General features: G+C 34.6%; 3 protein-coding genes across 7 annotated transcripts; 2 read left to right on the forward strand and 1 right to left on the reverse strand.

Annotated features, from left to right (window-relative positions):
- The first annotated feature begins 733 nt into the window (after window positions 1-733).
- On the forward strand, window positions 734-9,280 carry LOC119642079. Its single transcript, XM_038041048.1, has 4 exons — window positions 734-897; window positions 3,397-3,811; window positions 3,872-5,966; window positions 6,767-9,280. The coding sequence occupies exons 1-2, from the start codon at window positions 849-851 to the stop codon at window positions 3,669-3,671; spliced, it is 324 nt and encodes a 107-aa protein (XP_037896976.1). The 5' UTR covers window positions 734-848; the 3' UTR covers window positions 3,672-3,811; window positions 3,872-5,966; window positions 6,767-9,280.
- On the forward strand, window positions 3,888-9,375 carry LOC119642066 (probable serine/threonine-protein kinase DDB_G0282963). Its single transcript, XM_038041038.1, has 3 exons — window positions 3,888-5,966; window positions 6,767-8,238; window positions 9,288-9,375. Exons 1-3 carry the CDS (start codon window positions 3,888-3,890, stop codon window positions 9,373-9,375), a joined length of 3,639 nt encoding a protein of 1,212 aa, XP_037896966.1.
- Window positions 9,376-20,788: 11,413 nt separating this feature from the next.
- LOC119642075 (protein ENL) lies at window positions 20,789-25,131 on the reverse strand. Of its 5 annotated transcripts, none has more exons than XR_005247930.1 (3): window positions 24,576-25,131; window positions 21,557-24,522; window positions 20,789-20,947 (listed from the first exon to the last, which is right to left on the reverse strand). XR_005247930.1 is itself a non-coding variant. In XM_038041042.1 (3 exons), the coding sequence occupies exons 2-3, from the start codon at window positions 24,754-24,756 to the stop codon at window positions 21,644-21,646; spliced, it is 3,060 nt and encodes a 1,019-aa protein (XP_037896970.1). In that variant the 5' UTR covers window positions 24,757-24,771; window positions 24,861-25,131; the 3' UTR covers window positions 20,789-21,643. The 5 variants fall into 5 exon arrangements, 2 of the variants coding, with proteins under 2 accessions (XP_037896970.1, XP_037896969.1); XR_005247928.1 differs by having other exon boundaries at window positions 20,789-21,464; XR_005247929.1 differs by having other exon boundaries at window positions 20,789-21,031; window positions 21,091-24,522.
- Between the last annotated feature and the right edge of the window lie 1,769 nt (window positions 25,132-26,900).

The raw sequence follows: 26,900 nt of genomic DNA on the forward strand, positions 1-26,900 counted from the left end.
TTTTTTTATAAACAAACAAACGCCAAATTTGAGTCTACCTTACATAGCTCTCACACATATAGTTCTCAAGATACGCCTCTCAAACGAGGGATAGTTAAATAAAAGATAGGTATTTAACGCCCAGATGATTCGCCGCGTTAACAACAAAAATCGTAATGTGAACGCAAGGCTAAGGAAACTTGCGCTCTCCTAAAAATCACTATTCAATGGTACAAACTTAATTTCAAAATAGGTAGGCAATATCGCGACAAGGCATTTTAGGCTATACCTATCACATCTTTAAGTAATTTACAAAGAAAATTTATATAGAAAGTTTATTACCATGTATATGCACACATGCACGACGTTTTTTTTTGAGAATAAAAGCATTAAGAAGTAAATTGTATATAAAAAAAAGCTGAAAAGCTTGAAATACACCTTATTTGAAAATATTAGTTTCTTTTTATATATATATATATACATGAATGAAGAAGTCTTTCCGAATAAAAAATAAATAAGGACGTTTTGCTTTGTTTGTGCATGCCTTAATTTCATTAAAGATTGTACGTATTGGAATTTAAGTTTGAATATTTAGTGCGATTGGAGTTTGCCATGCCTGTATGCTAACAGAATGTTCCATTTCTTATGATCTCATAATGTCAATAAGAGTAGTTGTGTAGTGGCAACCCAGTCTTAGTAGAAAGAAAAAAAAACACTTATCCTAACATCCATTCGTATGAATGTACAATCGTTAACAAAAAAAAGGAAAAGTACTTTTGAAAATTATTGTTGAATATAATTATAAAATATAAATAATTTGAAAAGAGAAAAATAGATTATTAATTTGTAAAAAAGTGTGCAATAAAGTTATGTATAATTTGCTAGTGCTTGTGATAAATTTTATTTATAATGCTAAAGGTAATAAGACAAACAAACAATCTTATTCTATGCTAATTGGGGAAAAAAGTGAAGATAAAATGTTTGTATAAGTATGTGTCGTGTATATAAGTTCAAAAAGATATGGGCGGAAGAGAAGTTTTTAATCTCCTGCTTCATTGGTGAATAACGTTAGGTGAAAAATGATTTAATCCATTTCTATAGAGACAAGCTAGAAGACAATAATACAAAGTTTAACGAAAATCATGAAATTTATAAAATTTATCTTTAGATATACATAGTGCGTGTTTGCCAGTCCATCCGTTTGTGTACAAAAGTGTGAGGGCTTGTCCATGACCAGAGTGAAGCCCTTATCTAGTTAAATGTTATGCCAAAGAACGAAAGTAAAAAAAAATAAATCCATGGCACACATTTTGATGCTGTTTATTATTTTGCGTGAGTTTCTGCGCGCCTTCAGAGAGAATTTTCGTTATAATGAGAAAACAGGAGATCTAAGAAATATAATAACTTTTTTTTATATATAAAGGCTTATGTTAATAACAGGTTGAGAGTAAAAGTTTTTTAACGAAACACGAGAGATGGAGTAGTTGTTGTTGTCCTTGCTATTAATGTGTGCGTATGTTTAGGTGTGGGTAGTTTTGTTTTTATGTATTTCAGCAGAAACGTTAGCTATGGAATATATTAAAGGATATATATCCATTGTAATATATAATTGTACACAGTTAACGAAGTTTCACTTGGAAACATCATTTTGACGTTGGTATTGTGAGCTGTTGTTTTTGTTGTTCCTGCTGTTGCTACCGCTCTTGTAATTGCAGTTGTTCGTTATGCGTCTATATTACTACACATGTACACACTATGTGCTTTTGCTTACTCCACCGATTAAATCTGTAAAATTCATACATTGTAATCGAACACCACTTCCGCATTCTAGGACTTTCAGTATAGCGAACAGTGTCAGGCGTTCTGAAAACATCTCTAAACAAAAAACATAACATTTCTCACATCCTCATTAATCGCTTAATGACTTTTTTGGGTTTTAAAAGAACATCTTCGGCTTATTTCTTATAAAAATATAACCGATTTTAACTTTTTGTGATTTCAATACAACTTCCTGGGATTATTTCTTATAAAAATACAACTGATTTAAAATTTTTTTGGTTTCAATACACGTTCCTGGGATTGTTTCTTATAAAAATACAACTGATTTCAACTTACTTTTCTTCGCAAGCACCGAATCGCAGTGAACGCAATGAACGCCCAAAAGGGATTTGGCTACATCACAAGATAACAAAAAGCAGAGTATTCCCTATTTTATAGGAAAATTTGGTCATCGGGAAGTTGCTTTCTTAATAATGCTTACTCACAGGACAACAAAAGGTCACAAAAGAGTGGTCAGATTTGATTTGGATTGACCAATGAGGTCATTTTGGAAACCAGAGCGTGTTTTGAGAAGCTCGCTTTATAAAAGAGATATGCCAATGTTAAACGAAAGCTGGAATGTTTATATTAGTCTAGTGAGGGTGAATTTAAAAAAACAAAATTTACTTTTATTTTATTAAATTGACTTCTTACTAAATTTTGTATATAGAAAAAATAATTTTTGCTTACTAGCGGAAATTATCAAATTTTAAATACAGTTAATGAACAACGGTAATTGGAATAGGGATGGCGCTAAAAAATTTTTTTTTCATTTTTACTGTTTTCGTGGCACGCATGCTTACGTTTCTTTCTGCAGGTATAACTGCTAATTGTGGAAGACGGTACCAGCGTATATGTGACATTTTTCCGCTTTTTTAAAACAAATTTGGGGTGCTATCAGAAAACACTGTTTGTTTCTAACCTTACATTTCCATTGCAATATTTCTAGCCATTTATTAAATTATGAAAAAGAGAAAGTGCTGAAAACTAACATGGCACAATTTATATCTAATTAAGGTTATATTGCAGAAGCAGAAGTTACTGGCAACTTATATGCATGAATGTAAAGAGGGTTTAGAAAACTAGTAAATAGTAGCTTTATGTTTAAGTAAACAAAACTAAAACTAAGACAAGGTATAAGCCAATTATCTTTACTTATAACAAAAAGCAACAACGCTAAATACATCGTGAGGTAGCGCGAGTAAAGATAGAATTCGAAGATAGATTGTTTACTTCTCCTTTAATTTGCCAGAATTCGAAGATAGATTGCTTACTTCTCCTTTAATTTGCCAAAAAATGGGCACAATCGGACGCTTAATGTAACTGTTACTATACGAGGGTGCTGCTCACCGTATTTTGTTATCTCAGAAATATACCTTGCAGTGTTCCTTAAGTTGCACAAAAACCGAAAATTCTATGATAGTTTTAGCCGAACAGTCCAAAATAATTGCTTTTTGAACTGATAGATGGGTAAGCCTATGCTAATATTCAGAATATCTAATGGAGATTATACTGTTAAAAATTAGCTTTAAAGGCTAGAATAGCTTTTCCACATGCTTTCATGTCTACTAGATTCTTATTTTTTGGCGTTGCATCTAGTCGTTATTTCAGCTAGTTCAAGTTTGGTACCGGGTGGACATTGCCGTGACTATAATGGGAAATTGTATGAAACAGGAATGCATTACATGCCGGGCCCCGATTCCTGTCGTCTTTGTATTTGTGACAGCGGTCTGCCAAAAGCTTGTAAAATGGTTTTATGTGAAGCATTCACAAAATGTAAATCATTTCAAACTGTTGGAAGTGGTAATAATTGCTGTGAAGTAATCTGTCTCGATGACCAATTTAATGATGGCAGTACGGATTTCGGTATATGACTGGTAGCCAGCGGTATTACAGCTACCCTTTCGCTGTCTCTACTATTTTTCCTAGTTAACCGTTTACGTCAAAGAAAAATACGAGCGCGTGAATCACGGCAAAATACCGAAGATCAACGAAGTATAGTTGGGAGTATAGGGTAAGCTTGTCAAGCATAAATACTATTGAAAGGATATTTTTACCACAAAGTACGTTTTAGATATATTGCGGGCAATATGGGTTACATGGAGGGTAATCTAACCAGCATGGATTACTCATACGGAGGGACTGCAACCCATTATCCTCTATGGAAACCTCCTAGTGGCTACTTTCCGCGTGGAGAAGCACCGCCGCCTTATGAAGAAGCAGTGGCTATATCTCAAGCAGAAGCTTTGAGTGCACAATGCGCTGCCGCGGCCGCAGCGGCTGCTGCCACAGTTGCAAGTCCTCGTCCAATGAGTGCGGTAGAATTGCAATCTTCAGCCGACATCAATAGACGCCCGCAAACGGCTGCAACGATGCAACAGCTGCAGCATTTGCAACCTCACCAATCAACGTTGATGCCACAACAAACTTCTCAACATTCTGTTACGCAACCTCATCAAGCTCCAGCTCACAATGTAATGCCAATTCATCATGTGCTAGGTGCTCCACCGGCACATCAGCAAACCCAGAGTCATCAAATAACGCAAAGTACTACAAATTTGATTAATATCAATATAAATAGCGGTGGTAATATAACAACTATAGCTACTGGTGAAAATCATCAACCGCCTTACAGTCTTCAAAATGAACAAAGTACGAATAATCTGATGCAAGAACAGCAGCAACAGACGTCCACAACGCAGCAGAATCCTCAGCAGGCCATTAACACTTCAAACGTCAATTCAAATAATAATAGCAGTCGACTTCACCTTGCTCAAAGCAATTCCATATGTGTGCAGACTATGACTACACAGCCGAATGTGCAACAGCAAAGCCAACAATCAACTATTGCACAAACTCTTAACTCTTCGAATATTTCCGGTTCTATAGGCATATCTGCTAGCGGTAAGCAAACAGCTGCTACTGAGTGTGGGTATAAAAATTGCCATTTAAATACTAGTGTGACAACCACAACAACCGGCACCAATGCAAGACGTACGCAACGGTTACCAGAACCTCTGCAACAGTATGTAGTAGATGTTGAAGTAAACGTGGGAAATGCTACTGGAAGTGGTTATCATTCTTTGTCGTCATGTTCCACTAACCCTGCAAACGAAGGAGAGTTCGATTTAATAGCGTCACCTACGCAATTTGGCAATGATTCTCAACTGACCAATGCTCTTTCAACACCGACCATAGATACTTTGATTCCCACCAATAACGCAATTGAAGTGGCAACAAACAATACAGTGGCGGATGCAAACAGTCAATTGCACAACACAGGCCATCATACTTTACCCACCCAGAACACGCAAATTGCTAAATCAATACCATCTTCGTCTGCGAATGCAGCCACCACCAGCAAAGCATTTTCTTCTTCAAGACGCTATCATCGGACAATGCCCCGTTATTATACTGCTGCCGACCCTCTAACTAGTCGAGATAATCAAAACACTGCCGCCAACACTATCATCAATACGAACAAGTCGAGCAAACAAATTGAATCTAAACAAGCATCTATAAATAACGCCAATTCAGTGGCAACGACGGCAAGCAGTAATCATAATAGCTCGAAGAAACCGACCTGTCAATGTCCGATCCAGCATGTGCCTATGTCTTATATGGGCAGCACCCACTTAAATTCGCACAACGTTACAAACAACGCCTTCTTTACGGTATTAAGTAATAATAAGCTTAACACAGGCACAGTTAGTCGAATCAGCAATACTAGCAGCAATGCCAGCTCGTTACCTTATGTTACTCAAAGATTGAATAAAACTTTACAAAATCATTTAAACAATACGACAGAAAGTAATGTGGTTAGCAATACCAATAGCAACTCGAAACGTGGAACCCTTCAGTCTCATTGTAATTATGAATCAAAAATTGCCACCATTTCTACAGGAGAACTAGTAAATTCTGCTAGTAACAATATTGCTGCAGCTCATCATCATCATTCACATCACAGTCACCATCATGGACATCATTCATCAGCTTCTCTATTGCCTCCACCTCAGCATCATGACGATTCTTCATCGTTAGTGCTGGGTCGTGTTGCAAAAAGGTCTAGCAGCAACAGCAGCGATCGCTTCCGAAGTGCCAGCAGTGGCAGCACTAGAAATCCAACAAATGAGGCAGCAAGCATTTCGGCTGCTTACTTGAACAGTAAGGTGAGTGCCTTCTTTGATTAGTTATGTATTTTACGTTTGGACACTTGGATCACCATCCGATAATTGAGTTTAAGTGCTGCTCCGTGCGCACAGTTTTTGTCTGTTTGTCTTAATAATAGTAATAATTAGAATTGAGGTTAATATCTACAGTAAATGTTCTTCTGTATTAAACGTTTCTCAGTAGTTTTGTGTATGTATAGTATGCATAATATCTAATTATTTTTTTCCATGTTAATGTGCAACCGTTTACAACCAGACGCTTTTTTCGTTGCGGTAGCAATCTTGTAAGATACTTTGAATCAATCGAAAAGAAAGTGCTTAGTCATTTCACAGAAAGCGGTCGTTTATTACTAATCACTTCACTGACTGACTCATGATGCGTGCACGTTTTTGGTGGCCTCGGGTCGAATGTTCAGCTAATATTTTCTCGTCATCCCATTTTGTATAACTTTGTTTCAAATATTCGTGGGTGTCCATTAGTAACATTCGGCTTAAGCCGAATGCATTTCAACCATTAAAATTTATTACTTTTTCTTTCACCAACCTTTTAATTGTGATAACTTTGTCATTTTACAGAACATCACTTCATTTCGCAGACAATAAAAAAAATCATTAACTATGCTCACAGCACTTCAAACGATTGTTGTTGTTGTTGCACCTCTCACTTTATTCATTCACCTTCATTCTAAGTCTCTTTCTGTCTTACGTACAATTTAATCTCTCATAAAAATTGTTATCATGTATGTAAAATGTATGTTTGTATATTCTTTTTGAACTAACTCTTCGTGATTATCGGCCAGGTTGATGCCTATTTGAATTTAAGTCATGCAACGACTTCACATCATCGTGCCGCAACAAGAGTGAATGACTTAATGAACCCAGCGTTACCACCGAAACTGCATAAAAGCTTGACAAATCTAAAAAGTTCAACATTAGCACCGAACACACCGCACCACGCAGGAAAAATAAATACAAGCAATGAATTATTTAAACCCAGTAATGGGCAGCTGTTGCATAGTAGCAACATAAATAACAGTATTAATACTCAAACCACCTTAACTTCAACCTCCTCTACCTCTTCATCATCCCCTTCCTCTTCGAATCTCGGCTCGCCGCAGACGTCTTCTAATTTATCCACTACATCTGTACAAACTATTTACACTTTAAGTAAGCCTTCAACATCGTCGGCAATTACAACGTTGAACGCCGTGGCAGCCGCACATGCACGTAACAGAGATCACGACCATTTGAATTTAAAAATTCAACCACCAATTTTAACGTTGCCATCAAGTTCATCAGCGACAATGTCTTCAACGATATCGGCAAGTAACTCTACTGGAGGAACAAAAATAAATTCGTCTACATTTTATCCACTACAAAATAACGTGACTTACACTTTGCCCAAGAACATAGCTGGAAAAATGTCGCTAAATAGCACTATTAACAACGTGGTCAGCAAAGTGCCATCAGTTATAAGTTTACCGGCAGCAGCGTCGTCGAAAAATAATCAAGAGAACACTGCCATCACCGTCGCAGAATCTAGTAGTAATGAATCTAATTCCACTGTGATTTTAGCTTCTGTTAAAAGTACTACACTGCCAAAAGTGTTACGTTCGAAAAAAGATTTCTTGCAACCAAATAATGCAATCAACAATAGCAACAATGTCCTAAACAATTGCGCTGCTATTGTAAGCTCTACTGCGTGTGCCGTATCTCAGTGTAATATGCCTGCCTATCCTAAACTGTTTGACACTTTTAATAATTCCATTCCGCTCATTTCTGTTTCCACTTCTTCATTATCATCTTCCTCCCAAGCTATTACAAGTACTACTACTACTAACGTTGCCATCACAACTAGACAACAATGTATTAATATGCAAACTCAAACCATCACATCCACTTTGGCGGGCAATTCATACGTAGATGATTTCTTTACGTGCACTCCAGTAACCAGCAATTCTGTCACATCAACTTCTAGTGGAAATTGTAAGCAGGCCACTTTGCCTGTTTGCACTACATCAAAAAATTACTTAAATGGCAAAGAGCATTTTCTCCCAAATGATACAAGTCTTGATGACGACTATCTTAGTGAATGTGAAAATTGTAAAATTGCTCAAAGCTCGAAATATTACTTGGATACCGCTGCATTATCATCAACTCCGCAAGAGACGATGACATTGCAAAGGAAATCTTTGGAAGAGAATAAAGAAGAAGCAGAAACTGGATATTATCGTATATCACATACACTGCCGTCGAACTCGAAAAAGAATACGTACGTAGACATTCAACTTTTGCAGAACAATTGATCAATTTTAAAATTAAACTATTCGCAAATTTCGAAAGTAGCATAATATTGAGCTTTGTAAGTTGCATTTAGGTCCCTTTCGACATACAAATATACGAAATTAATGTCTAATCCAGCTCCCAAAATGTGTTTGTGTAAAACTGTCAATTTTAGCGATTTAATAAAATTCGAAAGTCGAACCTTTCTATTTCTTTAGAGCATCTGTAACTTATATAGTTATTGACAATGTCTGGATGATCAGATTTAACACGTCACCTTGTATAGTAACTACTCGTCTACGTCTTTCGATACGGGTATAACTATCCACTGCCACGATTCTTCACGTTTGATTACAAATGCAGAAAAAAAAACAACATTTAATTAGTTACATAAACACGCCTACTTTTTTATTGCTTACGAAATATCACATTTGCAACCACTTTGGGTCACTGAAAGGTGCTGCGTGTATCAATGATAAAGCTCTCAACGTGACGGTCTGATATGAATGAAGTCACGTTTTTGCCGTGATTCGACTATTTGTTGTTGGCACCAGGTATTTTCATCGATTTATCGCCAAATTCTCTCCAAGATTTCAAATTAACTTTTAAATCTAATTCGAGATTTGCAATAGATTAATTCAGTTCGGCACGCTAATTTTCGAAAGGGTAACATTCTATAGAAAAAAAACTGTGTTATTTGACACATTCACTATCCTCGCTTTTAGTAACACACTCTAGTAGTACACTCTGTATATTCTCATCAATAAGAATATGAGTTGGTCGTCTGCAGTTTCGAAACAGAAGGGAAATTTAATAATATTATCATCGACTATAAACTTGTGCTGCAAATGTTGGCTTCTTGGCATTCCGAAAATGAATAAACAACGAAGTAAGTTTTAAATATTTATTTCAAAATTGGCTTGAAAACGAACAGCACTTCCTCTTTTGATAGCGATTGTTTAAAGTCGAATTAGAGATGTTATACGTATTCGAAAGGTTCATTTACTTATTTCTGATATACTATTCTCTTTATTGTAGCCCCCTTAAAAGTATCAATAATCGTGAACAATGGTTTTCAACAATACCAGCGGCCAGTTCATCATCTGACGAAGACATTAATGAATGATATTTAACACATTTCCTTTAAATTTAGCAATCCACCAAACGCAAGTCCCACAATACCAAAGTTTAGTATAAATGTTAATTTTAAAGAAAAACAGTTATAAAAAAAATTATTTAAAATGAAAGCCTGAGAAAAAAAAAAAAATGTGCAGTAAGAACTTAATTGTTAGAAAGATGATTCATTATAAAATTTTTAAAATTTGGTTGAAAACAATTAAACATAATTGAAAGTATGTGTGCAAATGTAAATGTATGTATATAAAAACGTCTTAATTTGTGACATATTTAGGCTCTCTACTATGAAAGAAGAGGACTTGAGGTTTTAATATATAAGCGATTTTCAATACGTTGGCTTAATACATTTACAAAACCATTGTAATTAGTAATAAGGAAAAAAAAGTCATTTATTTATACCCTACTCTGCTTGTCAATGTTTTTAAGTAGTACAGAAAATTGAAAATGTTTCGCTTTTGATAGTATTGATCGAATTCGAAGCATGTTCACCTTTGATCAATGATATTGATTATTCTACTTTCTAGGAGTGTCTTTCGTTCAACATTTTAAACAAGTTAACAAGTTTGTTAAAGCTAACGATAACTGTGTTGTAAGAGTAATGGTTGACTAAGGGGTCTATTAATGTTTGTGATATCAAGAACAAGCCCCAAGAAGCCTTCTGACTGTGACGCTTTTATGAGAGCATGACTGCATTCTAGTGTTTGTCCTTTGTAATTTCGGATATTATTATTATTATTAATTTAGCCAGAATAAATTAATTCTGAGATTAAAGTCTTGAAGCACTAGCATCTAAAGCTATCGGCGTTATTGAAAAAATTACCCCACTTGAGTTTTTAACCCACGACCATTGACTTGTTAATCGCGATCCCTTACCTTCTCGGTCACTAAGGCAGATAATAGGATAATCTACGAAATTTAATGTGATTTCTTTGTAGGTTAATTGGTCGCCAAATGGATCTCCTAATAAATATGGTTTAATCCTCCCCGTCATCATTATCATTATCATCAAGAAGTATCGTGCGTCGAAGTCTGTAGAGCTTTAATTTTGTGGTGAAGCAGAAAGTTTTTTATGGATGACTTAATTTGATCAGGTATCGTGGGTTACATTTTATAAGACGAATATTCTCTTGCTGTATAATAACGAATTCCTTTTGGCAGAAAACAAAAGCGGGAAGCTAGTCCTTTGTCATATTCACCATTGTCAAGATTATTCGTTAATGGTCGAGGTAGTAGGTTTTTTGCGTAAGAGATTGCATAGATTAGAAATATTTCGCTGTAAAACTATGAAAAGGAAGGTGTTACAACCTCGGATCCATCATAGGAAAAGGTAATGCTCGGGTTTGGACTGGTTTTTTTTAGTTTTTTCATCTTTTTCATAGTCTTATAGCCATGGTAGAAACTTAGCCGTTCAAAATTAATCTGCTCTACAAGAGCGATGATGGATGCTGGCTGTAGTTTTGAGCCTTGTATAGTCTAGGCGTCTAGAAGGACATTTAGAGAGAAAGAGACATGGTTAACTTAATACGTTTCAAATTTTCACAGCGGATTAGGGTAATAAAATATCGATCTTCTTTAGTTAATAATATAATTATTTGTTCTCTTATTATAATTTTATCATTTTTTATAACATTAAAACTAAGTACATCAATTTAACTCACTCCAAACATCGAACAGCGAGAAAGTAGTTATATATAAACCGTGTAATGTGTCTGCAATTTTTGATAACTTTTACATGTACGGAAAGATTAGTGAACATCTATCACATCACTTTTTTTTTGTAACGAATTGAGACACCGAGAAATGTGGTTCATATGTCCAAATGTTTTTGTTATTCTGGTTTTGGAGATGCTGATGACATGTAACTATTTCCATCTAAAAGAGTCAATTTGACGCAACTTTTTTTGCAATTGCCACAGCCGCGGAAATGAAGATAAAAAGCTAAGTTAAGAAGAAAACGCACGTTAAAAATTCAGTATAACCTGACCACAAACATGTCTATAAGATATAGATGAAGCAATATCGTTTTTTTTTGTAGAGTGACTTGCAATCGCGACCAATTGCCAGGCAGATATTCGAACAGGTCCAAATTGGTTACGATCGTACCACGCCGATAGTACTAACACGGGCACAATTAACGATTAAGATTGTTTCCAAAATTTTCAAATATACGCCAATTGTGTGGAGAAATTGCAAACGATTATAATTATAATTAGCCTTTCGAATTTAGCGTCTGCATCTGTCGTAGAGTCTTCATCAGACGACAACTTAGGGGTCCTATACCGCAGCTGGGGAGCATGATAGATTGGTACTCTTTAAAATTTTTCCCTTTAGACAACGGTCGCCTTGCTGATGTTATTATACTTGTTCATACATTCGGATTCCTTAAACACCCTGGACGGCCAACCAACTTTTTTCGCCATGGATTTTAAATGTACAATGCCAAGGATCCAATCACAATACTTCCTCTCCCCATCAATAGCACACGGCACACACGCTTTTAAACAATCTTGAGTAGTGAAGTAGTCTGTAAGACGACGATTTCCGTTACTTTCCAAGATTTCTTTGAGCTTGTTTTCTACTATAGGCGTGCTTAAACCTGATGATGAAACACATTTAAATCGCAACTGCGGCAATTTCACAAAAAAAAAAAAAAGTAGAGAAGTAAGATGTGGGTAGTTCTTAAATTTGACTCCAGACCAATTCTATGATATACATAAAAAAAGGAACACTATTTAAAAATTTAAATGAAGCAAAAGATAATATTAACTGTCAAACGAACACTTTCTATCTCACACTTACACTGGATATAGACAATTTTAAACAAATTTATTAATCAATAATAAAAATACATAAACATATGCTCGTCTATAAAACAAACTTATAAAATATATTAAATTTAAAACATAGAAGAGATATTAATAAGGAACAATAAAACAATGAAAAATTTATAATGTCATTATCCCACCACTATCCATACAAACACATACATACAATTCATACACAAAGAGCAAAAAAATAAATAAGTAAATAAAACTGAAAGCAATCGCCATAGAATTTATATAAAAAAAAGGTGATAAATAATAATAAAAAAAAATTAAAAGCTATCTGAAAAAATCAAATAGTCTTACAAAAAAACTAAAACAATAAATAACGTAATTTTATCAGAAGGAAAGTTAAAATGTTCTTTAAAAAAATATGAGTTCAGTAATCTCTGCCAACAATAATAAACCATACAGCATTTAAAAGGGATATAAATGAAAACGTAGCCAAAAAAATTAAACCTTTAATATCGCCTGCCTCGTAAACAGTTCTTTCTCTTCTCACCGTCATTCAGAGAAACCAAAAAAATTAAAAAACAATTTCCCATAATACTGCTGTAAACAAAACGAGAATCATGTAAACATAGGATGAGTGTTAAAATAATACGTAAGCAAAACTTAGACTTAGCTACTATAAGAAGAAGAAGAAGATTTAACTGCTAAAACTTTGAAATGCATATTGACAGCAAAGTGCGATATTTTTCAAGCGGTAATAAACTAAATTTGTATTAAGTATATATTTAATTTATTATGTATAAAATTTATTCCCCTGATCTGGGAATAAGCGCGGCCTCATTGTGTTTACAGCCTTGTACGTTAATAAAATTCGCCGTAGGCGGGTGGTCTCTAAACACTAATAAAATGGTAAGGAAGGGAAGAGAAACAACTTGGGCTTATTAATTGATTGTTTTCAATTGGAGAGCCTCGTCCACTTGGAAAATACCGGCTTTGCATAATCGTTGGCCTTGCATTTTTAAATTTGCCTTCAGTATTTCTGAGTAAATCTAAATTTTTTTGAATTAGAACTGCTATCCAAGCTTTCATTTAGACAAGTCTCCTCTCCTCTCTTTGCCAAGTTCAGGCGTAGCCTTCCTCCCATACGATGTAAATGTCTCGAAGAAAAGTGAGGAGGGCGTTACCTTCGGAGCGAATACTACCTAAATATTTCGCGGAGTTCGCGTAAACCATTTGTATACATAATCGTTTTCGGTTTGTTAATTTAAGAGAAAAGGGATTGACTTCTGTGAAAATAATAAAACAAAAAACAGGAAAAATTATGACTTCGAAAAGTGAAATTTCTTTTTAAATGAGCTCTAGCTTGGAATTTTGCCTTCAAGTTTACTACAGTGTAGGCTGTTCGAAGCTCATTGTATGGTACTGGTTTAAATTTGGTACACCGAATTTAGGTAATTTATTTTATAATAGAATTCAGCGTCCGCAATATAACGTATATTTGGATAGGCTAACAAGAACTTGTAAATTCTTTGGTTAATCAAATAAAAACTAAGTCGCAGTTACTTTATGGCCTCCTTCAAACCGATTTTTTAAATCATAGACCGGATTAGGAATTTTTTCGTACTCGTCATTCTTGGTGATAAGCTTTAATTCCCACATGTTTTTATAGTTTATGGCTTAATGTTTCGATCTCTTGTTCTTCGCAAGCTCTGCAATCTGCACTTATGTGCATAAATTTTTTGGAGATAGCAAAGCTCGAAATTCGCATTGTATAGCTTGACTTTGAGGCTAAACCCTTACGTACTTTGTATTGTTACACTTCGTACGATAATTAAAGATTTTAGTGAAGTTTGTCGATTTAAAAACAAACCAAAACGAGCATTTAAACCTTAACACAAATTTAATAGTATTACTGCACCGCAACAAGTAAAATGAAATCGAATCCAAAGAATTAAATTAAGCTTAAAAAAATAAAAACGCATAAACAACAAAAAATAAAACAACTTTTTAAAAAATTTATTTCTTACATACATAATAGCTCTCACTTTAAATTTTATTTGAAACTTGCGCACAACAGTTAAGAAAAGTTAATTTTAAATAAAAATTTCGAAACAGAGAAAACAAAAGCAAAATGCTAATGTGAACAAGTTGTATTCTATTTACAGAAAAAGTTTATATTCTAAAGAATCTTTTCTTTGCATTCCAAATAGAAATTTACTTTTTTGTTAAAATAAGACGAATTTGCCGCGAACCTTGTTTGATAGATACGTCCCCAATGTGGATTTTATAGATGTTTTCTTTGCATAAACTATTGATAGGAATATGTTGTCTATTTTTATTGACTTCCGGAAATAGCTTACAAACATTTGTACAAAATTTAGCCTTTCTCTCTCAATTGTTTAAATTGCGACAAGTTTAGACTTGTTTATGGAAAAAAATATGCAGATCGACAGATGAATTGCTAAATTGCACCTGTTTTCGAATTTAGTCTGCGAACTTGAACGAGTCACGTTATTACAATTTAATTTTTGGGAGAGAGTTTCAAATGTAATCCTAACCCAAACGGGTTATGAAAGATCTCACTTTAAAAAATTGATCCCGAAACAGAACTACTAGTCTGTTGATCAACTCCAATCTTTTCAATTCGATTTTTGGGATCGTGATCATAGATAGGAAAATGGACGGAAATCAACTACTCTAATTAAGTGCATGTGTGGTTTATTCTATTTTTATTAATCAATAAAATGAAAAAAGTCACATAGCTCTATATTTCGTTGAGGGGTAGAGTGGAGAAAAATCAGTGCAATTTCTTACATTATTTTAATATTTCTTGTTCAATGCTTCTATAAGTAAAGAAAAACGATTAGAAATTTTTTTTGATAACAGTAATGTTATTATTATTACTTCTTCTGTAAAAAGAAAAACCTTTTAAAATGCATTTAATAATTAAACATGATCCACATATATTTACAAAAAGAAAAACTAATAAAAATTATTTAAAAAAAAAAATTTCTTACAATTATCTGTGTAAAAAATAATTATTGAGAATAATAAAACAAATCCAGATTCGGAAAAGCGAAAAAAATATATTACTTGAAAAAATAATTGAAATTAAATGATTATTTAAATAAAATATTATAAAATATATAATAATGATATAGGAAACACAATAAAGTTTTAAATTTAAGTGAAAAAATGGTATAAAGTAAATAAATATAAAAATTTAAAAATTCGTGTGATTTCATGTGAAATGATATCAGTAGTAACGTAATTTAGAACTGCTCACGAATGATAAAGTGCTTAAGTTATGATCTCATTAAAATTACAGGGAAACCTGAACAAGTGAAAAGGTAAAAACAGCAGGACAGCAACACAGCAAATGTTTTAGCTCTTGAATCAATGTTGAGTTTGCGGTCTTGACAAAAACTTAAGTTCAGTAAGAAGAAAAATAGTACTAGAACACTCTTCGTGAATTACGGTCGCTATCTCTCATTCGTGAGAAAGAGATAACTTTTAACGCATGCTAGGTTAGTACATGTTCGTTATTGGTTGTTTCGTATATTTATTTATTGTATATGTTCATTTATCACAAGATTTTAAGCTTACTGTAGGAAAACATGACACATGGAATTAATTATTTACAATAAAGAAACTTCTCATCTCGGAAAAGTGAAAACTGTACATAATAGAAGAAAATAGCCACATGAGAATTTGGGGCACTTGTGTGGATTCAAGCACATCGTACCCTTATCCAAAGACATCGTTGCATTTCATGCACACTGAAATTGTAACCTTATTTTAAAAAAAGTCCCGAAAATTTTTCAAGCCGAATGAAGCTTGCTTATGTATTGTGCCATATGTTCTCGGGTTCGCAGGGCAAATTAAAAGTTGGAAATCACTTGGTTTTCAGTTTTATTCGACCTGAGAAACTAAAGATGTTATGTTCGTAAACAAAACTGGTTTCTGCAGAAAAATTTATACATATTAGCTCGAAATATTTGGTATCCAAGATTCGTCTAAAGACGAATAAAAGTTTTATTAAAACATTGATTTTTGAAAATGTTCACATAAACTGTATATACATTTATTATATTTATTTTATTCTCGCTTTGTATGTTTTCTCTTTTTGGATTTAGCGGAAAGAGAAGAGATTTAAATTGCTTCTTTCCCATTTTTTCCGCCATTCTTAAGGGTTTCGTAGACTTTTTTTTTCTTAAATACAAATAAATTTTTTTATATGACACAAAGTACTATATTGTTAGATGCTTAAAAAAAAAAACAAGTAAGAGAGAAATTCTTACGCAATGACCAGCTTTAGCAACTATATGCAAAAGCAATTTTAAAAGTTTGAATTATTTTTTCGTATGACGAGTTTTTAGTAAAAAAGGAAGTTATAAGTGGGGTGGTACTAAAGGTGTTCTGATTTAATCCATTTTCAGAAGGGCCGAACTATGTCAGCGTACCAATTTTTATCAAAACTTCTCAATAGCTATGTCGTGTAGGTTGAACGGAAGTATACACGGACAGACAGAATAAATTCAGAAAATGATACTCAATCAAATCAACAAGACGTTGATCTATCTTGAGACTTTCTGATGTCATATACACCCACACAGAGAGATACACAGACAAATATTAGATAGACAGACGGACTGGAAGATAGACAGCTGGCATCGACTCTGAATCAAATCAATAAAAGATCAGTCTATCTTGAGCCTTTCTGAAGTTATATGAACCCGCATAAGCCTGTACCACAACTACTGTAGGGAACAAGAAACTCGATCGCCAAATACGTTTTGACAAATACTTGCTTTGAGTTTTACTTAGATCGTTCTTTATATTTTCATACGAAGTGCCTTATGAAGTTTCCGCTGTAAAGTTTACATTTTTAACCATAACCTCCTTCAGAACATGTGATTCGAAAACATATTAGCTTGGGAAAAAAGAAATCCATTATTTTTCGATAGATGGCTGCACTGATAGATTTCTCGTAAAGTATCGATCAAACAATTTCATATTTATGCTCGTTGGAAAGGTGACATTTCGCAGTAAAAAAAATTCTTTTGCTGTTTTTCGTTTGGTGCATTCAGTTGTGAGTTACAGGGTGTTAGAAATGGAAGTGAACAACGAGAAAATTCGGTACATTTTACAGTTTTTCTTTGACAAAGGCGAAAATGCAAGCCAGGCGGCTAAAATTGTGAGTGGTGTTTATGGTTCCGATACTGTAACAGCCAATTATGTGCAATTTTGGTTTCGTAGATTCCGTTCAGGAATTTTTGATGTTAAAGATGCACCTCGCACAGGTAGGCCGGTCGTCGAAAATGTCGATAAAATCGGAGAAATGATCGAAGTTGACCGGCATGTTAGCAGCCGTAACATCGCCCAGGAGCTAAAAATCGACCATAAAACAGTTTTACACCATTTGCACAAACTGGATTCAAAAAGAAGCTCGCTGTTTGGGTGCCACGCCAATTAACAGAAAAAAACATGATGGATCGAATTTCCATCTGCGAAGCCTTGGCCAAACGGAATGAGATTTCTTAAACGGATGGTGACTGGAGATGAGAAATGGATCACATACGATAACCTTGTGCGAAAACGATCGTGGTCAAAGATCGGTGAAGCACCTCAAACGGCCAGGAAGGTTTTGCTATGCATTTGGTGGGACTGGAAGGGGATTATTTATTATGAGTTGCTTCCATATGGCCAAACGCTAAATTCTGATCTCTACTGTCAACAACTGGACCGTTTGAAGATAGCGATTGACCAGAAACGGCCAGAATTGGCCAACAGGAGAGGTGTCGTGTTCCACCAGGACAACGCTAGGCCACACACATCTACAGTGACTCGCCAGAAACTTCGAGAGCTTGGTTGGGAAGTTTTAATGCATCCGCCGTACAGTCCGGACTTGGCACCAAGCGATTATCATCTTTTTCTTGCATTGCAAAATTTCTTTAATGATAAAAAATTGGAATCTAGGGAGGATTGTGAAAATCGACTACCAGAGTTTTTTGCAAATAGAGACCAGGACTTCTATGAGAGAGGCATTTTGAAGTTACCTTTAAAATGGCAACAAATCATACAACAAAACGGTGCATATTTGACCCAAATCGGACAATCCGAAGCATGTTAAATAAAGTCCTGAAGTTCATATAAAAATAATGGATTTCTTTTTCCCCAAACTAATATAATTAACTCGTGAAAATGTTCTTGTAATGAATCGAATCTCGACGTAGATTATCAAGACAAAGTTCTATTGATCGACGTACGCTCACTTTTACCAATGAAGCACCATCCGCAGCCGCTCTGTGTGGCGGTGGAATAGCGAGGTTATCCAAAATCAGTTATCAGTAATTCGGCCAAGAAACATTAACAAATTGTGCAAAAACTAATAACGTAAGGTCGGCATCTCACATAATGTGGGACTGAGGCGATCTTTGGCATTAGTTCCATCCACATAAATATATAAAATTTTTTATAATCACTTAGCCGCACAAGAAGACTACTTGTTGACTCCCATACATTTTGAGAAAACCTAAAAAAATCTTAGGGTCGATTGATGAAAAGACATAAATAAGCCCGAATATGAGCCTAATAGTAAACAGAAGTCGCCGGAAGGGTTGTTTGCTTTTTTCGTATAAACAGTCGCGTAACAACGGTGATTGTAGAGGAACTTAAAATGGTTAAATCTGAATGGCCCGCAACCGTTTGTTCGCCAGAAATGAAATAAGAAAAACAAACAAGTGCCATCGTATTTTTCCGCTGGACAATGCAAGCTTTTAAACATCTCTTTCAATAGGCGACGATTTAAGTACTGAAAAAATTGCATTAGTCCGTCACCTGCCTACAGTCTTCATCTGATACCCAATGACTTCTCTTTGTAACCGAATGTCGGTAATGAATTGCACGTAAACAGTTTTCGCTGCCAAAGAAATTCACTGTTGTGTTTAAAAACCATGTTTTGGAGATGTATCAAGCGATACGAACGTATGTAAAAGTGTATAAAGCAGAGTACTTTGGAAAATAGTGCAGTAATTTTAAGTGACGGGGCAACTGTTTTTCATTATTAATACCTGACGTATTTGGAAACTTATCCATTATAATGATGTGATATGATAATTGATATTTTCCCAAAATAGCATGTATTCACGTTTCCCTTTTAAGTAACTAGATTTACGATGGACGACCATATTCTTCTTATTGTATTATTCTTATATACTCTTACTTGTTTTTTTCTTTTAAAATTTTGCAAGATCTTTTATAATGTTTGCAGTTCTTTCTTTATATGTAAAGCAAATTTTTCTCATATATTTTGTATGTGTACAAAAAATTTGTGGTTATAGATGTTTATAGGCTTTCGGCTTTAAATTCATTTTCTTAAATTTCAAAATAAATTTAGGTTTAATTATGTAACTCTTTTAAATTGCTACAATTAAACAAAAAACACACTATACTATAATAGTCGTGGGAAGTTTTAAGAAAACTACACATTTTTGCGTAACTCGGGATTAAGTTAGTCCCATTCATTTATATAATGTATAACTACTTGTAGATGATGGACACGATAGGCTGTTAAAAGGGTACTTCTAAGAAACCTATTCAATCATCAGCAAAGAATACATGTTTAATACCCGTCTATCCCACCATTTTGGCTAGCTGTGTGCATAAATGTAAGTAAACACATAAACATTATTTTGTATACCTAATACAAATAAATTTGAAGCTTAAAACCTATATATATTTTCAAATTTTGTACTGTAAAAAATTTGGACTAATAATATATGCGGCGTTTTATGAATCGGAAAAGTGCTACTTAATAGGATTGAATGAATGAGTTTGACCTCCTAAGGGTTCCATATTTCTTAAACTATTTACAACATGTGCAATTAAAGCAATTATTGCGTTTCTTGAAATATATTACATTGTATTTGTTTTTTCTTCATGAAATTTTGCAGTTTTCTAGGTTTCACCAAAAGGATGCAGACATGAGTAGATTGTTCTCCCCATTTCTCCAGAAAATAATCCTGATAGGCATAGGTTCGTTTGTTGTTGGAGCACTCACGCGTAAAAGGAAGGATAAAGAAACGAAATTAGGTTGAAGAATGGAATATGCCATACATGTTTCTAGGCGGCGGCTACCGGCCGATTTTGCACGCGCCATAAGCAAAAGACTGCAACTATAAAATATACTATTTTTGGTATGCTGACATAAATGTATAGGCGAATCTGTGATGTATATTGGGCTCAAATATTTTCCAACTAACTGAGTAGGACCAACTGACATTTTTATAATCAATAAAATGCTTTGAAATCTTTATATGCTGGCGTGACGTAGTGGATATCAAAGATTTGCCTGAAGACGTATATTATCTTTCTTACGCGCGTTTTATTTACGTAAAACACTTTTTTTTGTCTGTGCTCTGCTTCTTTCCTTTTTTTTTGGTTTAACTTATCTTATGTGCTTTTACTCGCAGCGGTATTTAACAATTATATTGCAGCATGAATATATATATATATATGTATATATATATATATGTATATACGTGTGTGTTTGCGTATCTGTATATTCAATTATAATATTTTAGATAACATAATATAATATTAGTTTTTTTTCTTACATTTTAATAATTTTTAATTATTTGCTTAAGAATTAATGCACTTAAATGTAATGATAATGTTAATCACCTAATATTTCTTTATTAATCGCTTTTCTTTTTTATGATGTGTTTGCTAAGAAAGAACGCAGTATTGGTTGAATTATCCGATTTAAGACTTATCGCAAGTCATCTATAATAAAATTGAAAAAAGGATCAAAATCAATTAAATCGATTGTTCGCAAAGGGTTGTTTCCTCTTGATGATTAGCTTTTTCCTTAAAGAATTTAATTTATTAGATTACAGAAGCACAAAGGTTGTGCTAATGTTGGATACCTTTAAAAGTGTGTATCAAAAAAGCATTCGCAAGGACGAAAAACTTTGATTTCTTCCCGAATAATAATAATGTGTAATTTTTGCCACATTATTCCATCTGCTTCTGCATCTGTATGTTCGTGAACGGGAGCTCCGTTTATATTTAGCATCTCACAAAAAGATCACTTAGGCATATCGCAATACCGAGTTTGCTTTTTTATGAAGTTTGTTTAATGCTACGGAAATCTCCAAACATTATTTCTGTTAGTTAATGCCGATTTTGATTGACTTGACCGAAAGCAGCCTTATTAGTTAAGCTTAAGTTTAAAATTCCATTTGTATAAGGATTTGACATAATTATTAAAGGAGAACAAAATGACTACCGCCGATCGGAGCTAACGAGAAATATACCATTATCTTAGTTTGTTGACTAGGCAACATTCGTGGCTTTTGCGAATTTTTTAAAATTTAAGATAATATATCTTACCTCCATTATCCTCTTTCTAAGTTGGTTTTCATAAACCTTTCGCTTGTTCACCTTCGTTTAGTAAACCTTTTAAAAATGTATTTTATGTCATGATACAGATGTTGCAAAGAAATCTTGCAGACGTTGTACGGTATTGCGATCCAATTTGCAAAGATCAAAATCAAATGTTTTTGTCGTTATCTCGTAGCAACCGGTAGAAGCAATTAGTTCAACTACTTGTTGCAAATCTTCATTATCTTGTAAAGTCATAATTTTATGATGCAATTCTTGCAATTCACTCCAATAATCCGTAGCCAAGGTTGGCGGCGGTTGTGATACAGGTGTCGACACTACAACGGATGATTGTTGCTGTTGCGTGCTGGTAACCGTTAATGGGGCTGGACAATTGGCACTAGTAAGTGTGTCGTTTATATTTAAGGCGGGTGAAGGAGTGGTAGCTTGTAACGGTGTTGCCGTTGTCGGTGGAGGTGTTGGTAATGTGTTAGTCGAGGTCAAGGCCACGCTTGAGGGTGAGGGACTGGGTTGCAAAAACGTGTTGACTTCTGGCAAAGTCGCTTTCGTGCTTGCGTTACGTAGCGAAGGAGATATCGATTTTTCCCTTGTGGCTTTGTTAACTTCCTTTTTGCTTTGTTTTAGAGGAGGTTCAATAAAGGTGTTGCTACAGGCTACTGAATTACGTCTTCTTTTTTTATCCTCTTTTTCCACTTTATCTGAAGATTTATCTCTTTCCTTAGTAGATTTCACCGTTTTCGTACTGGCTGCATTATTTTTAGAGGATTCTTGTTTAACATTTGTTGACTTTACCGGTAAATCGGGAAAACTTGAATTTGAACTGTCGGAATGTTGTAATGTGGATTGTGATTTATTTGGCAGGATAGTATTCCTGTTTAAAGATTGTTGCTCAGTTACGCCCTTTGGAGTTGCGCTGCCCAAGTCGCTTACTTCCATCTGGTTATCAGTTTGGACATTGGAAGTAGTCACCGTTGCTGCCGATATTGTTGGCTTTGTTGTGGTAACGGATGCCGCTATGGATACATTACTTTGACTGGTGGTTAGCTTGGTCTGCTTCGTTTTTAGTCCCGCACCATTCATATCTTGTAATTTATGTTTATTTTTTTCTTCCCGTGACGTCGGTTTCTCCCTGGATTTCTTCTCCTTGTTTTGTGATTTTTTTGTCACTGTAGTGCTGCTGCCGTTGTTGTTGGTAAGCGAACCTGATGAAGTTATTGTGGTAATAGTTGAAGTTTCCTCTAGGTTTTGTGTTAAACTGGGACTGGAAGCTAACTGCATTGAACTTTTATTATCAGTAAAATTTTCAGTTTTGTCTTCCGTTGGTTTATCTAACCTATCTTTTAACTCCTTTGCCTCCTTTCTGGAATCTTTGTCTTTATCTTTGTCACGTTCTCTTTCTTTATCGCGCTCTCGGTCTTTGTCTTTACTTTTTTCTTTCTTTTTATGTTTATGTGAACGTTTGTCCTTCTCGGGACCACTGGCTAGTCCTGCAGTGGATGTCGAGGAATTATTGGAACTAGAACTCTTCGGTTTTTCGTTCCCGCTGTTAGTAGAAAGGCATGAAGCGCTTTGGCCTCCGGCCGCAACCGTAAGTGTGCTATTACTGAGTGCGTTCTGTTTATCAGTTGTTCTTTCTACTGTCTTATAATCTGTTTTTGAAGTTTTATCACGATTCTTCGTATTTGCAACATCTGGACTTGTGCCGTTCGAATTGGCTGTGGTCGCTGCTGTTATGATTGACTTGGAAGCTTTTTCTATTTGTAACACATTGGCAGTGGCGGCTGCTGTTACTTCTACAGGATTTTGAGGCTTGTGTTTGTCTTTGTCCTCGTGTCTTTTCTCTTTATCTCTTTCCTTGTCTTTATCCTTCTTTTCCCTTTTAGACCTCTTGCTGCCAGAAGAAGAGCCGGAATCCTTTTTAGATTCCCTAGACTTAGAGGATTCACTCATATTATCCCTTGACAATTTGGAGGAAGATTTTTGTTCATTCTCCAAGCGGCCGCTATTGGAAGAAGAAGGTCTAGCGATGGGATGTGTGATTGCTGTCGACGCTGTTAATGTTGTATTGATATTGTTTACAACCTGTAATGATTTTAACGGACTTATTTCACGTTTAGGACTATTTAAACGTTTCGCAGATGTTGACGATGAAATTTGAGCAGTGGTGATGGCACCTTTTTCACGACTACGTTCTTTTTCTTTATCTCGTGATTTATCTTTTTTCGGTTTATCTTCGTTTTTATCCCGCTTATCATGTTTGCTGCTGTCTGACCGTTTACTTTCACCACCACGTGCCTCTTTATGCGGGCTATTAGCCGACTGCTTGTGATGTTTTTCCTTTCTTTCTGACCTTTCCCTCGATTTGTCGCTGTTAGATGATGTCGATTTATCTTTATCTTTGTTCGATTTTTCTCTTGATGATGTGCCTGAACTGGAATTACTGTTTGTTACATTAACTGAAGATTTTGAAGACAATGGGTTTGCAACAGTTGGTTTTAAATCGGGTGAATGTTTAGCCGAAGATAGCGAACTTGGAGTAGTTATTGAATTGGTGCCTTTAGTTATAGGAGTGCCGAAAAGATTAGTAAATGTCGGCAATTTTGCCTCTTCTGAACGTGATTTGTGCTTTTTAATTTCGGTCACTGGTAGAGGTTTGTGATTGTCACCAGCCATTGCTGATGATACCATAGTTGCTCCAACTGTACCAGGTACCACCCCTGATACCGGTACGCCTCCACCTTTAAGCAATTTTAAACGGAATTCTTCCGAGGGATTATCGAATATAAATTTCTGTATGTCGCATCTATGTTGAGGTGGGCCTGTCTGTTGCAAATCTAAATCATAATTGAACTGCACCCGTTTAGGTTCCTCGCGAATACGAAAATAAATATCGATGGGTAACATAAAACCAGCATAGCCCGACTCTTGAATTGTATATGGCGGCTCCTTGCACACTATAATTTCAAAAGTTATTACGAAAGTAAATTGAAGAAATAACTACTCTTACCGCGTTTTGGTTTGGGAAACGATTCATGTAAATTGAAGATCACTTTTTCCACAAAACAACTTATATCGGCCCCAGATACCCCTTTTACATATAATTCCCAATCATGTGTAAAACCTTCTGGAGTTTTTTTACTACGTAATTTTGACGTATGACCAATCTCAAATTGCACCTTAACCGCCATAGTTTCTCATAACACCTTTTAAAATAATTGCAAATTTGTATAGATATAGCAAAATTATTAAAATAGGTAACGGCGGCTTGGCCTATATATCTTTTGCTTCTCACTTTAGCTCCGTCACACAATAAGAACGAAAAAATGCTAATATAGAAAACATGCGTGTTGACAACCAACTAATTCTGCACCCATTAACACCCTCAATGAAAACTTGATGCCAGAACAAATTATTATTACAATTATTTCAAGGTATTTTTGTAAAACAATTAATTAAAGTAGAATAAAGCAACTTCTAAGTATTTTTCATCCTTTTCCATTGATTGTTTTTTTTATGATTTTCTGTGATTTGTTCTGTTCCCAATTTGCAATTTCTTCGTTCTCCACTTTCAAGTGCAGTCAAGTCAACTACCAGATGTTAGAGTTTTTATAAATAAAAAGTACAAAACGGAGTTGTTATATCCTCTTCTGTGGACAAAGATTTTAGTAAATAATAAACACTTGAATGTGACATTAATTAAATCAAATTGCAGATTTATATCTCATAAAGCTCGACAAAATTTAAAGAAAAACCTAGGAAGAACCGAAGATGGCATTGAATTTGAAAGGACATATTTAGATATATTTTCTTTAGAAAAGCAACGCTTTTATCGCGAACATGTTCGCATAAAATCGATGGATAACATTTGATTAAACATGTGTTCCCAATCTTTTGTAATATTAGTTAAAAAACTACTACAACTTTTTTTGTTTTTATTTATCTGAAACTTTTAATACTTATTAATTATTAATTTCATCTGCAAAAATTGAATTGAAAAAGTTATTCAATTTTCAGTTGCATGCATCTTTATTCTCTATATTGATTGTATACATAAACATCTACTTTTGCTATCATCACAATAGAAATCGATAAGAATACCATAAGTAACACCAGTAATATCATGAAATGGTCTCTCTCAGATGATCAACCTCAGACGTAAGCAAAGTTGCTAATATTGTCGAGAAAGTCATCTTAGGGGGAAAATGCAGTCCCGTGATTATCACACTGTTTGGTTTTTTGGGGGAGACAATTGGTTATCGTCAGCTTTTCTATACATCCCCCACAAATGCATTAATATCTGAGAGAGGAATAGAAAATGGGAGACAAATTGACGTTTGTGTTTTATGTAAACAATAACAAGCACGGGAACTGAAATGCATGGACAATTATATAGAAATTTTTAAATTTTTTATCGTAGAAAAAGTTAACTATTATATATTCTTTTCTAGTTAAAAGTGAATATTAACACTTCTGTTATAATACATTCTTAGCGATTAATACTTATAAATGACGTCTTCTTCACCATTATATTAAATTTTCTATTCCATTCCTGTATAACTAATCTTTTATCCCCTCAGTGATCATGAATCCAGATCACGTGGTACTCTTCAAAGAGAGAATCATTTAACATATCATTGATTTCAGAAACTTACATATTACACGAATGTTTATTTCTTATTAACATCATTTGTTATTATAAAAGATAACACAATTTTTTATTTTGTTGGTTTTAGCAAAAACAAACGCTTGGCTGTTGGCAAGGAGCCCAACAAAGGTGGAAGATAGTTTTTCCAGGACTTTGAATTTGCCTAGGACTAATTCAGTACATATGACTACCGAGAAGGTGGATATCCCAGAATTTACCGAAATGTGGATGGCGTTAACTTTGTTGAAAATTTCTGGTAGCAGCTTCTATGGCTGCTAGAAATTTTATTTCATCTGGATACCACCCTTTCGAAGAGAGAAGGTCTAAAGATTTATACTTTTAAAACTTTCTGTGCAATTAGCAAATAGGCCCTCTTTGAGACTGAAATTAGAAACCTTGAACTCGAAATACGTTTTAGAATGGGTATCGGTGTCGAGAGTATAAATGAGTATAACGCCTTAGAACGGATTTCTTTTTTTTTGTTTGGAGTAGACATATTCTATTTTTCATCGGACTAAGAATTTGTCACATTTAAAGTTTTCTTTGGGGGAAGTGCGTCTTGCAACGTTTTCATGAGTGTGATGACACTTGTTCCAGGCTGACAATTCTTAAAAGTTTCCAGCTGTAGCGGAGCGTAAAATCACTCAGGATTTTACCAAGTCTACTCAGATCAGCACAATCATGAGC

The sequence above is a fragment of the Glossina fuscipes genome, unplaced genomic scaffold (genome assembly GCF_014805625.2).
Source record: "Glossina fuscipes isolate IAEA_lab_2018 unplaced genomic scaffold, Yale_Gfus_2 213, whole genome shotgun sequence".
Classification (NCBI taxonomy): domain Eukaryota; kingdom Metazoa; phylum Arthropoda; class Insecta; order Diptera; family Glossinidae; genus Glossina; species Glossina fuscipes.